The sequence below is a fragment of the Phodopus roborovskii genome, unplaced genomic scaffold (genome assembly GCF_943737965.1).
Source record: "Phodopus roborovskii unplaced genomic scaffold, PHOROB, whole genome shotgun sequence".
NCBI lineage: Eukaryota > Metazoa > Chordata > Mammalia > Rodentia > Cricetidae > Phodopus > Phodopus roborovskii.
The window spans coordinates 28,867,387-28,883,674 of record NW_026125052.1 but is presented as its reverse complement, the minus strand read 5'-3'; the positions used below and the strand labels follow the sequence as shown (position 1 = coordinate 28,883,674).

The 16,288-nt window shown below is 54.0% G+C and overlaps 2 protein-coding genes across 2 annotated transcripts; one reads left to right on the top strand and one right to left on the bottom strand.

Annotated features, from left to right (window-relative positions):
• Nucleotides 1-313: 313 nt before the first annotated feature.
• Nucleotides 314-6,528, bottom strand: Gpr142 (G protein-coupled receptor 142). The gene is made up of 6 exons (XM_051183003.1): nucleotides 6,440-6,528; nucleotides 3,917-4,043; nucleotides 3,753-3,871; nucleotides 3,503-3,537; nucleotides 2,196-2,357; nucleotides 314-1,173 (listed from the first exon to the last, which is right to left on the bottom strand). Exons 1-6 carry the CDS (start codon nucleotides 6,526-6,528, stop codon nucleotides 314-316), a joined length of 1,392 nt encoding a protein of 463 aa, XP_051038960.1.
• A 3,350-nt stretch (nucleotides 6,529-9,878) lies between these two features.
• On the top strand, nucleotides 9,879-16,075 carry Btbd17 (BTB domain containing 17). Its single transcript, XM_051179965.1, has 3 exons — nucleotides 9,879-10,057; nucleotides 12,871-13,147; nucleotides 14,884-16,075. Exons 1-3 carry the CDS (start codon nucleotides 9,973-9,975, stop codon nucleotides 15,956-15,958), a joined length of 1,437 nt encoding a protein of 478 aa, XP_051035922.1. The 5' UTR covers nucleotides 9,879-9,972; the 3' UTR covers nucleotides 15,959-16,075.
• Nucleotides 16,076-16,288: the final 213 nt, after the last annotated feature.

The window sequence follows — 16,288 nt, the reverse complement described above, 5'->3', positions numbered from 1 at the left end:
CTTCTTTCTACCCGGAGTCACCCAAAGTGGGAGCCTTTTCCTCTCCCCCCCAGATTACAAACTTGGTGAAGTTTTGATGGATACAATCGCAAAGGTCTCGCTGGCAGTGGGGGCACGTGTCTTTCTTTCATCTCAGCACTCGGGAGGCAGAGGCAGGTGGGCCTCTGAGTTTGAGGCCAGCCTGGTCTACAGAGCCAGTTCCAGGACAGCGAGGGCTACGCAGAGAAACCCTTTCTTGAAAAATCAAAACAAATCAACGGCAAAGGCCTCTTTGCAGGTGGCCCTCGGGGATATCTAGCCTGGTCCCCTGTCTCTACAACTCTCCCCCTACAGACTTCAACACAAGCTCCACCACCGTGCCCTTCGGCTGTGACTTTGAGGTACAAGGCACGTGGGCGTCACGGATGACCTGACGGACCGTGGCCCTGAAAGTCTTGCTGATGAAGCAACAGAGACCAAAGTTGACAGCTGTGTTGAGCATGGCCACCATGTTGGCTACGTCCAAGGCCAGGTGGACCCTCCAGTCCCGGTGAACGGGGGCCACATACAGGTGGTACAGCATGACACAGATGCGCGGTGCCCAAAGGAGGGCAAAGAGGGAGGTGACACCCAGGAGGATGGCTGTGCTCTTGCTCATCCAGGGTTGCAGCCCTCTCTGACTCCTCTTCCGGAGCCGGAGGATGATGGCTGAGTTGGTGACCAGGAAGACACTGCAGGGGATGAAGTAGACAACGAGACAGTGGGCCCACTTGAGGAGTTTGTCCATAGTGCTGGGGGGGTCCGCGTCCCTCCACACATCCAGCCACCAGTAGAACGGGATGCCAGTCAGCAGCGCAGTGCTGAAGACGGCGGCAATGGCGCGGTGGGTCCTGCCTGGGGATGAGGAGGCCCGATGGCGCAGGGGGCGGCACAGGGCGTTGTAGCGGTCCACTGTGAGCAAGACTGCAATCCACACTGAGGCGTGATTGGCAGCAAACTCCAGGATGTTAGCGGTGCGCACCACAGCCTGGGGCACCCGGCGGGCCAGCACGGCTCCCTGCAGGAGGAAGCCCACAAACACGATGACCACTTGCGTGACGATATCTGAAGCTGTGAGAGCCAGGAGGTAGTGGTAGGAGGGCTTCCTGGTCCTGGCAGCGAGACGGGCCAGGGCCACCGTGGTCAGGAGGTTGACTGAGGGAGACCCAGGTCGTGGAGGGGGGAGAGAGGTCACATTAGAAGGGTGTTAATAGTGGGCTTCTCAAGATGTCCGCATGGTCCCTCCCACCTGCCATTGCGAGGGGGCAGCGCTGTGCTGTTTCTAGTCCCCCCCTTTACCTCTTCCTGCAGTACGGGGAGCTGAACCAGGGTCAGGCAAGTGCTATACTACCACAGCAGGTCCTTAGCCCAGTAGCCTTCTCTTTTACTTTGTAGTTTGAGACAGGGTCTGTCTAAGTTGCCCAGGTGGGTCTGGAACTCATGTGGTAGCCTGCTAGGCCCCCACACTTCCTGTTGCTGTCTTCCCAGGTCCAGTTGGTCTCCAACTTCCCATAGGGTTGAGGAGGGCCTTGAACCTCTGTCCTCCTGCCTGTATCCCAAGCACTGAGATTACAAGTGTGCACCACTATGCCCAGATTATGTGGAGTGGGGATCCAGCTCGGGACTTTGTGCATACTAGACAAATACCCAACCAACTGAGCCACCAGAGCCCCCCAGCTGCTTGGGAGTATAGTTTGAGTGGCAGATCACTTGCCTAGCATGCCACAGGCCCTGGGTTCTGTCCCCAGTAACCACACTACCAAATCAAATGACAACAAAGCTTACTGGCAAGATTGGCCATCTGTTCAGGTTTGCCCAGTCATACCCTGGGCCATGGACCACCTTGGCCATAGTTGGTCTCACCTAGGCAGGCATCCACACACTGGCAGTCCAGCCTGTGTCTTTCTCGGGAGTTCTATGCCCTTCAGAGCAGAGGTGTGGTGGGAACAGGTATAGGATTATTTACTAGACTTAAGGAATGCCCCCTGAACAAGGCCACCGCCTTTCCTACATCAGCGCAGTGTCCCATCCTCTGCCTCCACTCTGCAAGGTAGGTTACACAGAGACTGCAACCACTGATCCTCTGTGGTTTAGCCATCTCGAGAGAGTCTGGACTGGATGAAGAGGGCCCCGGCTCTGGCTCAGCCTCAAGTCCCAGACCCTGGCTCCCCACTCACCAGGCAGGCTCAGGCTCAGTAGGACACTGTAATAGATGACAGGAATGATACCAGCCACACATGGTGACCTCTCTGGGCTCTCTGGCTTGTGGCCGCCCACATCATGGTATCTTAGGTCACTCCCATTGAGCCCTGGCAGCAGGGTAACTCGTGGCTGCCCGGCTAGGAAGGATGGAAAGACAATGACAGCAGTTATTATTATTATTTTTTTTTGATCTTTTCTTTCCCCCATCGGGGCTTGATTGACAGCATCCCCTGCCTCGCCCTGAGGCTCTTCCATTCAGTACTGCTTTGTACAGAGCCCTGGGACAGAAAGCTCAAGCCAAGTGCAGTCTCTGTCGCCACGAGAGTCTCACACCCTCCACTCTGTCTCTCTCTTATCAATAGTCCTTGGCAGTAGCCTACCTCCCCTGCATCATAATCCCCGCCACTAAGGGAACCGGCTACCCTGTGCTTGTTGTGGACACACGGGGTCTGGAATGGGACTGGAGTGGCTGCACCTTTAGTGAGGATGCCGGTAACCCTGACGGTGGCGGCTCTCGGCAGCTGCTCGGTTCCATTCAACAGCCAGCCCCTCTCAGGAACGACCATCCTAAGTCAAGAGCATCCCTCTCCCAGGTTACCACTACTGATGCTCAAATGACCCAGATTATCCCAAAAGTGGCACCATTGTCGAGTATGGAATGAGGATCCCTGTAGTCACCTCAAATACACTCCAAGTCATTTTAGAATTTAAATCATAGCTTTTTCTTTCCTGCCGAGGACGAGTGGAGGAGCCTCCCTCCTTCCCACCTCCCAGGACCACCCGCTCAGCTCACTATCAGCAGCGGCACCCTCCCCCGCCCCCACGACATGCCCCTGTCCCTATTGGAAAGTATTTTACCTGTCTCTGGTCCCGCAAGAACCATAGTGTCGAGACCTGGGCCCCAGGTCACCAGCAGCTTTCCCTTGGGGTCTCCACAGCACCATCAGCTGTGCTCCTCACCCTGGTCCCCACGCTTCTCCCGCCCGTAGTTCTGAGTCTGTTGGTGTAGGGAGTGGGAGAGTAGGGGTGAGGGAGGAGAGGAGGGAGAAGTGGGAGAGAGAGAGAGAAGGAAGGGCAAGGTCCCCAGCCATTGAGTCTCCAGTGGATCCAGTAGGAACAAAACAGCTTCTCCTATGGCACAGTATTAGCAGGGAAAGCCTGCTGGGTAGGAGGCTTCAGGACAAAAAGGCTGTGCATCAGGATTTGCTTAAAGGGGTAAGCCTGTGCTTGGGGGGAAAGGGAGTAAGTGAGAAGGCAAGAAGGCAGGCTCAGCTCTGGATACCTGCCCGGCTCAGGGGGCTGGCAAACTGGCCCACTCTGTGGGGGCAGCCACACCCTGGAGTTGAGGCTCTTGGGGAAGGCTGAAGGATACAAGGGGCTGATTCTATAGGCACCCACACAATGCTGGTCAGAAAGGAAGACATTTGTGTCCAGGAACTGGGCGGGGGGTAGCCCCAAGCCTCAGGAAAGCAGCAGCAGGCAGGGATTTGTTCCCTACAGAGGTCCCAGAATCAGGGTCAAAGGAGTCTTACCTGTAGATGCCACAAAGGGTGCGTAGGATGAGGTCCAGGCTACCTGACGGAGGTGGGATGTTGGGACAAAGGGCAGCAGGAAGCCACGTGCCTGGAGAAGGCTGGCCAGATTGCCAGCACTGTGGAGCGCACAGGACCCAGTGGTCCAGCAAGCTGTTGCTCACCCTCCCTCCCCCTGGACGTGGTACAGCCGAGCAGCTCTCAGGAACACCATTCACGGGCAAATAAACACCAGCCGGTGCCAGCAACGCTCCGGGGAAGCTGGAATCTGTGGCCAGCAGCTCCCTGCACCTGGATGCAGAGTAACCAGGTTGGTTTTCCCTGAGCACCAGGACACACAGACTCCAGGAGGACTGCTTGGGGTGCAGACCCGAGACCTACCCTGAAGGCACTCTTCATGGCGGTCTTGGTCACTTTTCCATTGCTGTGAGAAGACACCGTGGCCAAAGCAACTCTTGTAAAAGAAAGCATTTCATTGGCGCTTGCTTACAGTTTTAGAGGCTTAGTTCATGATCATCATGATCGGGAGGAGTCAAGCATGGTGCTGGAGTAGCAGCTGAGAGCTTTACATTCTGATCCGCAGGCAGAGAGTGAGAGCCTGGGCCTGGTCTGACACCAGGTTACACACCTCCCCCAATAGACCACACCTCCTAATCCTTCCCAAACAGTTCCATTTGCTGGGGACCAAGCATTCAGACATATGAGCCAACAGAGGCCATTCTCATTCAAGATACCACAATGGTCTAGTTTCTGGAAATGCACCAAGAAGTATGGCAGGGAACGACAGGCATTTTCTGGCTCCCTAAGGTAGATCCCGTGTCTGGGTCTAGAGCCAGCTCATCTGACCCCAAGGCTCTCATACTCACAGCAGAAGCCTTGTGTGCCTGCCCCCTGGTGGCCACACATGGACCCTGCATGCTTCCATCAGCCCCTTTGGCATCAGGGAGACTGGGGCAGGTGCTATCTACTCAGGACAGGTCCCCAGATACAGTGTTGGGAAATCAGCTCAGATAAAGAAAGTGCTGGGCCTGGAGGGTGGCCCAGCAGTTAAAAGAGCACTGGCTGCTCTTCCAGAGGTCCTGATTATAGTTCCCAGCAACCACATGCCATCTAAAATACAATCTGGCCTGCAGGCAGACATGCAGACAGAGAACACTGTATACATAATAAATAAATTAATCTAAAAAATAAATTCAAGTGCCACAGGTAGGCCCTGCAGACTTCCACTGCACCAGGAGGCAGGAGTGAGTTAGAGGCAGGCCCTGCTTCAGGGCGCTGGGAAAGCCAATCATGTCTGAGAAGCTGGGAAGGCTGCCTACTCCATTTCTATCCTTTTTCCTTTTTCTGAGGGATGTAAACTTTGTAAGCAAGTTTAAGTGCTCTTCAGACAGAGCCCAGCGCTCTCCATCCAGCTCTCCTGTGATCCATACAGATAACCAGAACCTTTGGAGCAGGGGCAAGGCAAAGACAGGCGGGAGGGGGGAGGGGACAGCGGCTAAGGACACCTTGTCATCTGTGCCTTCAGTCAGCTTAGCTACTCCAGTCTCGCCTGGGTCCGTGGGTTTCTCCCTGTGAAAGGGACCTTCTACACTAACACACATACACACGCACACACGCACACACACACACACACTAACACACACTAACACACACCCCACATACACACACTCACACACCACACACACCACATACACACACACTCACACACCACACACACACACCACATACACACACACTAACACACTACACACACACACACTCACACACCACATACACACACACTAATACTCACACACTCACACACATACCACACACACTAACACTCACACACACCACACACACTAACACTCACACACACACCACATACACACATACACACACTAACACACCACACACACACTAACACACACACATCACATACACATACACACACTAATACTCACACACACACCATACACACACTAACACTCACACACACCACACACCACATACACACACACTAACACACATACACATCACATACACACACACTAATACACACTCACACACCACACACACTCACACACCTCATACACACCACACACACACACACAAATAAATAAAAATAAGTAAAAACTTAAAAGTTGCTTTGGAACTGGAGAGACGGCGTAGCAGTGAAGAGTACTTGACCCGTTCCAGAAGACAGGGGTTCAGTATCCAGCACTCACATGGCGGCTCACAACCATCTGTAAACTCCATTTCCAGGGGATCCGATGTCCTCTTCCCACCCCTGTGAGTACTACATGGACATGGTTCACAGACATACATGCAGGCAAAGCACCCATACATATTAAATCATAAAAAAATTAAAAATTGTCTTTGAATCCTCAGGGTGAAGGTGTGGCTTTCTAGACAGAAAATGCTGAGATTCAGGGTCATGTGGGTCCCAGGACCCTACACACCCCGCAGGAGACGCTATGCCTGGCAATAATAGCATTAAGTTCCATAAAACAAGAGCTGAGGTCTGCAAGACCCACAGCCAGAGGGACAGTACGGACAGCCCTGTCACACAGGAATGACAGTACCTGAGAGGGTGTAGGATAAGGCCACCAAATCATCGCCAGGCACAGAGCCTCTTCAGCGGCGAGTGGCCTCTTTTTGGGGCAGAGGAAGTGACTGCACCCCACAGCCGGTGGCTGTGGCCTAACCGGGCAAGGCGAAACGTGTCATCAACCAAGCAGCACCATACCTTGGTCTCGTGGTCCTCAACATCTTCGGCTAGCACTGTGCTGGTCATACGTGTGCTGGTCCCTCCACTACTCATCCTATGGCAGCCCCACCAGCTGACTGTCTACCCGCATTAACACACAAGGAGACCAAGGATCAGAGAAGGTAAGCCGGTAAGCCCGTTGGTGGGGATTGCAGATGCGACAGGTGCATCGGAACTCAGGTTTGTTCCTCTTGCTGTCTCCCCCCAGGGCTATTCTGCTTCACTCCCTCATCGGAGGTGATAGGGAGTCGAGGCCACTATAAGCTGAGGCTCCAGGGAAGAGAGGGCTGTGCACCAGGTGGCTGACTGTGCTGGATGGAGAAGGACATTCCATCAGGTGAAGGACTTGATCAAGGGTGCTGAACAGCAGAGTTGCCCCCACCCCCAGCTCCCAGATAAATGCATGGAGAGTTATTCTTACTTATGAATGCCCGGCCTTAGCTTGGCTTATTTCTAGCCAGCTTTTCTTAAATTATCCCATCTACCTTTTGTCTCCTGGTTTTTAACCTTTCTCTATTATATATAACTTTCTTTCCTTCTTACTCCGTGGCTGTCTTAGCCTAGATTTCTCCTGTTTATACTCCCTGCCCACCAGCCCTGCCTGTTCTTTCTCTTTACTACCTATTGGATGCTGAGCTCTTTATTAGACCAATCAGGTGTTTTAGGCAGGCAAAGTAACACAGCTTCACAGAGTTAAACAGATGCAGTATCAAAGAATGCATCTTATACAAAGTTTCCACGGCATAAATGAATGTACCATACCTTAAAGCACTATTCCACGGCAGAACAGGAGAGAAGCTGTGACACTGTGAGCTGCTCATAGCGTGTGAGTGACTTTAGGGAAACATGAGATAGGTCTGGTATAGCCCAGGCTGGCTCTAAGCTCCCTACGTAGCAGACACTGACCATGAAGATTTCCGACCCTCCTGTTTTCCACCCTACCCAGCCTTTCTTTTGTTTATCTTTAGTTCGCCTGTTGGGTGTATTGAGCCTGGACCCTAAATTCACAAGAGTCTCTCTTCCCCCGTGAACTGAGTCATTCGTGAATGGACAGATGGGTGTGGGAAGGCTGCTAGGTAAAGGCAGGGTGGGCCTCAGGTCCACACATCCCCCAGGTCCTGTCAAGCCCAGGGTCAGAGTGATCCTCACCTTATAGTTTCTGAAGCTCACACCCACACCCACACCCCCATCCATGACTGTAGAAGTTTCTGGTTGCTTCTAGACCCTCTTGAGATAACTTGCTACACGGAGATCATTTTATTGGGGCTGACTTAGCTTCCCAGAAAAGCTGCCCCTAGCTTTCAGACATTCATGCCCTGGCTGTGCTAGCGCTGGCTGAGCACAGACAAGTCCCTCAGACGAAGCACACTCCACTGGCTCCTCTCTGGGGACTGTTCTTGCTTGTGAGATCTTCAGACTTGTGCTCAAGGAATGATGGGGCTTCTGGACCACAGTGGTGGTGGAGTGGAGGACAGGTGGGGTTGTCCATCTGTCACCTGTGCAGGCTGAGCACTCACTGTACATATCCTGGCCCAAGATGTTCCCACCGCAGACATGTAGGAATACACAACACACACATGCATATATATCTGTACACACTGTGGCAATGGAAACTTCATCCAGTAAGTAGTTTCTAAATCATTAGATGAGAGGCAGGGATGAGGGGAGTTAGAATCATGGGAAGAGCCTGTCAGAGGTGGGGGGTTGGAGGTCTTCTTGGTAGCCCGACAGCTCCTGGCTCCTCATGCTTGAAATGCCAACCACTTCTCTCTCTTGGGGTGTCTGTAACAACCAGTTGGTTTGCCGAGGAAACATAATGTCCGAGCCTGTCACTGAGAAATCTGGGTTCTTAGTGGAGCATGGAAGATGCCATTGTAGGTAAGTCAGACATCAAGAGGGACTGATGAGGGTCCCCGAGGAAGAGAGGGCGGGAAGCATGCCTACTGAATAACAATCTTGCTTGTTGATGGACATTGTGCATAGAAGTGAGGCTGCCTCTAAGGCTGGACTGCCCTGTTCCACACAGGCTCACATAGCCTAGGTGTGGTACAGTCTACAGGAAGGGTAGGCAGCCAGCCAGTGGGAGACGGATGGTCCATTTGGACAAGGGAGACTAGGCATGAGAGAGCCGGGAGGCGTTTCCGCTAAGCCGGACAGCTCTGATTCTGCCAACCCGGACAAGGTTGGTGCCAGACCCAATTCTTACTTTCTCTGTGGCTCCAGGAGGAGGTGAAGCTGTTGGGTCGCCCTGCACCAGAAAGAGACAGTACTCAGTGCATGGAGCTGGTCCCTGGGATCCAGAGAGCAATGGCAAGAAATGCCAGCACATAGCCAGAGCAGGATCTGGCCTCTGAGAAACTCAGATTTCCTGGGATCTACTGACTTTTCCATGTGTCAACCTCAAGGGAGTTTCTCTCACAAGGAATGGGGACAAATCCTGTTGATTCCATGCCAAAGTGAGGTCTCAACAGCACACATACCCACATAAATGCAAGACACACACGTACACACCCATCACACACATATGAATACACATGTACACACAAACATACAGGCATGCACACACATGCACGGGGCTCTAGATCCCACCCTCCCTGTCTTTACTACCTTTATTGTCAGAACATTCCTCTGTACTGTCCGAGACCGAAATCTAGCTCCCTGCCTCAGTTTCCCTACGCATGGACTACAGTGACAGGTATGCTACACGTCTTCTTGGAACTTTGGGAAAGGGAAGGCTGGAAACTAGGCAGGAGCTGGTGAAAGAAAGACACTTTCCAGGGAGGAGAATCTTGAGGCGCAACTAAAGACTTGGGATGTCTGGGTAGGGAAACAGGGCCGTGTCCCTGGTGGGAGATGGTTAGTCCCCATGCGGTTCCCTAAAGGTCCTTCACCTTCTCCAGAGCACGACAGGAACTTTCTACAACAAACAGCAGGAGAATAATCCCCATTGTACTCCATACCCTAAAATGGGAGTGGGGGAGGGGCAGAACCCAGAGCCAGCTCTTTCTTGCCTCTTCCCGTCTCTCCCTTTGCAGCCGGCTCACCAGGATACTGCCAAGTGTGCTCTGTGCCAGGGTGGAGGCTGGGCCTGGGGGCTGGGGCTTTGGGGCCGGTGTCTGCCAGGGGTCCTGAAGCCCTTTGCTTGCCCTTCAGAGAGCTTAAAACTTCCCCAGAGAGGAACAGCTAGCCTTGCTGGGTTGTCCGGAGGGGTGGGAGAGGAGGGTGTCCGGATCTTCTCCCCTTGGGGGCCCAGGCCTGCACAATAGCCTCTGGGGCTGCCACACTCTGGCTTAAGTAGTTGCCTAGGCAACAGCAGGGGCCAGCTTCAACCAATCCATGGCAGAGACTGGTAGGGGAGGGAGACTGGGAGGGAAGAGGGTACTGTCCCTTTGCTGGACCCTATATAAAGATGGGACTGGGGTGCTCTGGACGTGACTGTCCCTGCAGTGGACTTAGGGACAGAACACAAAGATGCTTAGAAAGGGCCACCGCAAGCCCGGGTCCTGGGGCAGCTTCTGGGCTACCTTGGCCTTGGTGGGACTGGCCACTCGTGCAGGTGAGTGGGCTGTGGTGGGACCAGATACCTGGTAAGGAGTGGGGACAAGAGCTTCTGCTAGAAGCTACATAGGCTGGCCAGGAGGTGGCGCGGTCCAGCCAGCCATGTAGAACACAGGTCCTCAGAAGGGAGAAGGGGCACATTGTCCCCAAGGGAAAGAGGATTTGGGCAGCAGGCAGGGGTCTTAATGATAAAAAGACCCTACTACTCATTGTCTGAGACAGCCGGGTCTAGGCAGAGGCTTCATAGGGACGATGTCATCAGCATTTAGGTCCTTAAGAGTGACAGCTGGGGAGGCAGGGCTGGGAAATTAACCAGCAGCTGTTTCCTTTCTTGCTGGGTCTCCCTCTCCCACACACAGATGCTCACTCTTGCGAGCCTTCCTTTCAACAATCCATGTGTAAGCCCCGTGCCCACCGTGTGTGTGTGTGTGTGTGTGTGTGTGCTGTGAGTGTGTGTGCTGTGTGTGTATGCTGTGTGTGTGCTGTGTGTGTGTGTGCTGTGTGTGTATGCTGTGTGTGTGTGCTGTGAGTGTGTGTGTGCTGTGTGTGTGTTTTGTGTGTGTGTGTTCTGTGAGTGTGTGTGCTGTGTGTGTGCTGTGTGTGTGTGCTGTGTGTGTGTGCTGTGTGTGTTCTGTGTGTGTGTTCTGTGTGTGTATGTGCTGTGTGTGTGTATGAGTGTGTGCTGTATGTGCTCTGTGTGTGTGTGTGCTGTGTGTGTTTGTGTGTGTGTGAGAGTGTGTGTGCATGCATGCACAAGGATTGCCTGCCAGTGCTCCTCTGCATTTCTCAAACTCTGACACCCTCTCTTCTCACTTTGCAAGGCTCCCTGCACTGCTCCCACCGAGGGCTGTCCTTTCTATAACTCAGTTTGTGTCCCCATCTGACCCCATAGCTTCCCCGAGAACACAAGACACAGGTCTCCTTGGAATGGGGGTGGGTGGGTGCCAGCTTCCCCACTCAGTTACCCAGACAGTCCTATTCCTTCAGCAGTTGGCCCATGGTACTTCCTTGAGTCCCTTATCCGTCTCACAGGTGGGGAATACAACAGGACAGAGTTGGGGCTGTGCTTCCCAGATGGGTGTGGTGGTGCACCCCCGAAACCCCAGCACATGGGAGGGAGGAGGACTGAGATCAAGGCAAACCTCAGCTAGGAGTGACTTCAAGGCTAGCCTGAGCTGCAAGAGAACCTATCTTGAAAAACTAAAAAGAAAACAAAAGGCAGGCAGGCAGACAGACAGACAGACAGAAAGCCCATGCCTGGCTTGGGTCACTTTGGTCCCCCCAGCCCCGCCAGTCCTTTCCCACGGAGGGTCTTTGGGGGCTTTCCCCTTTGTGTCCGTGCACTCTTTCCCTGGCTGGCTTCAGAGTGCTCATTTGTGTGTTTACTTCTCTTTAAATTTTTTTATTCGTGTGTGTGTGTGTGAGATGAGTGTGCAAGGTACCACCCACCCATCTACCTTGTATTTTAAGATGGTCCCTTACTGACCTGGGGCTCATTGATAAGGGTGAGCTGGCTGAGCAGGAGCCTCAGGGATCCACCTGTCTCTGCCTCCACAATGCTAGGGTTGCAAGCATTTGCCACCACACCCACATTTTTAAAAAAGATTTATTACATATATAGGTGTTGCCTGCATGTATGTCTGCAGGCCAGAAGAGGGCATCAGATCTCATTACAGATGGTTGTGAGCCACCATGTGGTTGCTGAGAATTGAACTCAGGACCTCTGGAAGAACAGCCAGCACTCTAACTGCTTAACTGCTGAGCTATCTCTCCAGCCCCACACCCCAGCTACCGCCCCCCCACAGGGTTTCTCTGTATTGTTTTGGAGTCTGTCCTAGAACTAGCTCTGTAGACCAGGCTGGCCTTGAACTCACAGAGATTCAACTGCCTCTGCCTCCCAAGTGCTGGGATGAAAGGCGTGCTCCACCAACACCCGGCCACACCCAGGTTTTTTTGCCTGGCTTCTGGAGACAGAATTCAAGTCCTTGGGCTTATATGTCAATGCTCAAAGGAGCTCTCTCTCTCTTTCTCTCTTCCCCCTCCTCTACCTCCCTCCTCTCAGAACTCTCCCCCACTTTAATCACATTTTATTTATTTATTATACTTTTCATGTGTGCGGGATGGGGGTGGGGTATGTGTGCTCATGTGCCACAGGTGGACGTCAAGGGACAACTTTCAGGAATTAGTTCTCTCCTTATACCACGTGAGTCCCCAGTATCCAAGTCACATCAGCAGCAGGTGCCTTTACTGGCTGAGCCATCAGGTGTCCCCTCTTGTTAACAGTGGCACTTGGTCTGATACTTTCTATGTAGTCCAGGCTGGCCTTGAACTTGGGGCACTCCTTCTGTCTCGCCCTTTCATTTGTACACTTGTTCCATGTCTGCTCTGTCCTCTGCGCTTTCCTGACTGTGAGAACTGGGTGTGGCTCATTCACTCCCACATGGCAGTCACATGACAAGTGCTCTCTACACAAGAGAGGGACGCGTTTTTTTGAGGAGGTGACAGAGGTGGGGAGCCAGAGTTTTCTTCACTCTCCCCTGGAGGTGTCACAGACACAACAGCTGTTCCATGGCTTCTTCCTGACCAGAACCCACGTGGCTTCTAAGGAGTCACTCCTGAGTCTGCGCGCCCACCCGCCCGCCCGCCCGCGGGGCCACCGTGCTCAACCACGATGAACTCTAGGGCAGTCTTGCACTTTGTGTGTGCGCAGCACACAGCTCCCTCCCTAGACTTCCAACCCCTTTGCAGCCTTAGCTGGAGGCCCCAGGACGGGTGCCTTCCCTGGCTGTGTTACGTCCCTTCTTGCTGCAGCTCAGAGAGCAGATGTGGGCGGGGAGGCGGCAGGCACCTCCATCAACCACGCCCAGATGCTGCTCCAGCGACTGCAGGACTTGCTGCGACAGGGCAACGCCAGTGATGTCGTCCTTCGAGTACAGGCTGTGGGCACGGACGAGGTCCGAGCCTTCCACACCCACCGCTTGTTGCTGGGGATGCATAGTGAGCTTTTCCGTGAGCTGCTGAGCAACCAGAGCGAGGTGCTGCTGCAGGAACCCCGGGACTGCGCTGCTGTCTTTGACAAATTCATCAGGTATGTAGGGGAAGGGGCACGGTGGGGGCGGCACCCTGTCCACAGCCCCCCCCAGCTCCTCCACACCCACGGTCGCCGAAGCCAGGCTTTAGAGGCTATTATATCTACTTTCAAAAGTCATAGATAGCATGATTGACACGCAACACACACCTCCTTTGTCCCTTGTTTCCACTGCCCTCCCTGCCGTGGCCTGTGTAGTAACCACTTCCTGCCCTTGGGAGCCCCTCCTGAGCTACTTTCAAACCAGGCAAGAGAGGTTACAACAGATTCTTGAGTGGTCACTTTCTTGGGTGGTCAATTTCAAGTCTCGGGGTTGAGACCAGCCATTTCCTTCTTTAATATTTATTTATTTGTTATATATACAGTGTTCTACCTGCACAAATGCTTGGACGCCATAAGAGGGCACCAGATCCCATTAGAGTGGGTTGTGAGCCATGCTGTGGGTGCTGGGAATGGAACCCAGGACCTCTGGAAGAGCAGCCAGTGCTCTTAACCTCAGCCATGTCTCCAGCCTGAGGGCAGCCATGTCTTAAACCTGCATGTGGCTTTGGAAGCACAGGGCTAAGGAGTGGAAGGCTTAAGTCAGGTCGGTGGCACCTCTCTGCTTCTGCACAGGGAAAGACTTGTCAAATGGTCTAAGGAGGTGACCCTATTCTGATGGCTTAGACAAGGTGGCTGCGGGATTCCAGACATCACTTCCAAGTTCCAGGCAACAGGAAGAGGGATAAAAGGGAAGGGTTTCCCATAGAGCCCAGTGGGGTGCTGTGTGCTGCCAGGAAAAATGAGGCGTACGGGGGTGGGGTTGGGGGGCAGTACTGTAAGAGAGACAGAGACAGCAAAACAGCTAACAAGGAAAAGGAAACCAGATAACAAGAAAGGGCCAATCGCAAAGAGAAGGGTCCCCTGGGGTAGGGAGTAGCCTGGGTTGGCTGTGTGCTCTATAGCAGGATTTTTCACTGCCTTTCGCTGTGACAATGTTCTGGAGGGGGCTCTTCCCCTTTTCTAGCTAGATAAGCTTAAGATTCATCTAAGTTAAAGGACTTGCCTAGTCTAGTGGCAAGGAGGAGGTCAGATGGGCATCTAAATCCAGGCTGTGGACTCTGAGGTTATCAGCAGCCCTTTCTCATTTTAGTATGTAGTTAGATATCTAGGAGATGCTCAGTAGATACATACGGTTTTCACAGCACCAGAAGCTAAAGGAACAGGCTGGAGCAGGGGTGGGGGTTGGGGGGGGCGATGACTTAGGAAAGACAGGAAGCCTCAGGACCCATTCATCTTGTTTGTTCCTGATTACAAAAAGGGGCTATGTTCTGGGAAAACCAGCTAGAGGTGGTGTGGGTGACCTTATCCAGACCCAACACTGCTGATCTTCCTTTTTTTTTTTTTTTTATACTTTTATTACTATTACTACTACTACTACTACTACTACTACTACTACTATTATGTTTTTCCAGACATGGTTTCTTCTGTGTAACTCTGGCTGTCCTGGAACTCACTCTGTAGACCAGGCTGGCTTGGACTCAAGGGATCCACCTTTCTCTGCCCCCCAAGTGCTGGGATTAAAGTCGTATTATTAGTTTATATGTCTGTGTGAGTGTATCTAATGTGTAAATGGGTGCCCTCCGTCAGAAGAGGACTGGAGTTACAGATAAGTTTCAAGGCACCCAGTATGGGTGCAGGGGACCCAATTAACTACTGAGCCATCTCAATGGGTCCCCTCTCCAACTCTATTGCAGGTACTTGTACTGCGGTGAGCTGACCGTCCTGCTGGGCCAGGCTATCCCGCTGCACAGGCTGGCCACCAAGTACCGTGTGGCATCCCTGCAGCGAGGTGTGGCTGACTACATGCGTGCGCATCTAGCTGGAGGCGCGGGCCCAGCTGTGGGCTGGTACCACTATGCAGTGAGCACTGGGGATGAGGCTCTGCGTGAGAGCTGCCTGCAGTTCCTGGCTTGGAACCTTTCCGCCGTGGCGGGGAGCGCGGAGTGGGGCGCCGTGAGCCCCGAGCTGCTGGCGCAGCTCCTGCAGCGCTCGGACCTGGTGCTGCAGGATGAACTGGAGCTGTTCCACGCATTGGAGGCGTGGCTGGGTCGCGCGCGGCCGCCCCCCACAGTGGCCGAGCGAGCACTGCGTGCCATCCGCTACCCGATGATCCCTCCTGCACAGCTGTTCCAGCTGCAGGCGCGCTCGGCTGCGCTGGCGCGCCACGGCCCAGCGGTGGCAGATCTCCTGCTGCAAGCTTACCAGTTCCACGCCGCCTCGCCGCTGCACTACGCCAAGTTCTTCCACGTAAACGGCAGCGCCTTCCTGCCGCGCAACTATCTCGCGCCTGCCTGGGGCGCCCCGTGGGTCATCAACAACCCGGCTCGCGACGATCGCAGCACCAGCTTCCAGACGCAGCTGGGTCCAAGCGGCCACGACGCCGGTCGCCGGATCACGTGGAATGTGCTCTTCTCTCCGCGCTGGCTGCCCGTCAGCCTGCGGCCCGTCTACGCGGACACCGCAGGCACTGCGCTGCCCGCCGCGCGCCCCGAGGACGGAAGGCCAAGGCTAGTGGTCACGCCGGCCAGCAGCGGTGGCGACGCGGCGGGCGTGAGCTTCCAGAAGACAGTGCTGGTGGGTGCGCGCCACCAGGGCCGCCTCCTGGTCCGCCACGCCTACAGCTTCCATCAGAGCAGCGAGGAGGCTGGCGACTTCCTGGCCCACGCAGACCTGCAGAGGCGCAACTCGGAGTACCTGGTGGAGAATGCTCTGCATCTCCATCTCATTGTCAAACCCGTGTACCACACCCTCATCAGGACTCCCAGTTAGCCTGTGGACTGAGAAATAAAGGCCTGGCCTGGATGGAGCTCCAGGGTCTGAGGAGGGGTAGGCAAGCGTGGAAGCAACTGCCAGCCTGGGCCCTGGGTGTCCAGGTACGGCTGGCTGGTTGGGGCTGGGGTGGAAGGCAGGTGAATGTGGTAGACAAGATGGTTGTGGTTTCAGGAGTGCCTTTCCCTGCTCTTGGTCCAGAATAAACCGATGTTCAGAGAGGCAACTCCGGGTCTCAAAATCTCGGGTTCACAAGCCCTCCACCGAGCTTGCCCCTGAGAGTTCCCACCCAGACATGAACTAGGGCAGGGAAGACGACCTAATGGTCAG

Bases quoted from the DNA above. Each gene is read 5' to 3' on its own strand.
- Gpr142 (XM_051183003.1), bottom strand. From the start codon at position 6,528: ATGACCAGCACAGTGCTAGCCGAAGATGTTGAGGACCACGAGACCAAG. The intron at 4,044-6,439 runs GTTAGGCCACAG...CTCTGCATCCAG, and splicing joins GACACGTTTCGCCTTGCCCG to GTGCAGGGAGCTGCTGGCCA. The intron at 3,538-3,752 runs GTAAGACTCCTT...CTGCCCCCACAG, and splicing joins ACCCTTTGTGGCATCTACAG to AGTGGGCCAGTTTGCCAGCC.
- Btbd17 (XM_051179965.1), top strand. From the start codon at position 9,973: ATGCTTAGAAAGGGCCACCGCAAGCCCGGGTCCTGGGGCAGCTTCTGG. The intron at 10,058-12,870 runs GTGAGTGGGCTG...TTCTTGCTGCAG, and splicing joins GGGACTGGCCACTCGTGCAG to CTCAGAGAGCAGATGTGGGC. The intron at 13,148-14,883 runs GTATGTAGGGGA...ACTCTATTGCAG, and splicing joins GTCTTTGACAAATTCATCAG to GTACTTGTACTGCGGTGAGC.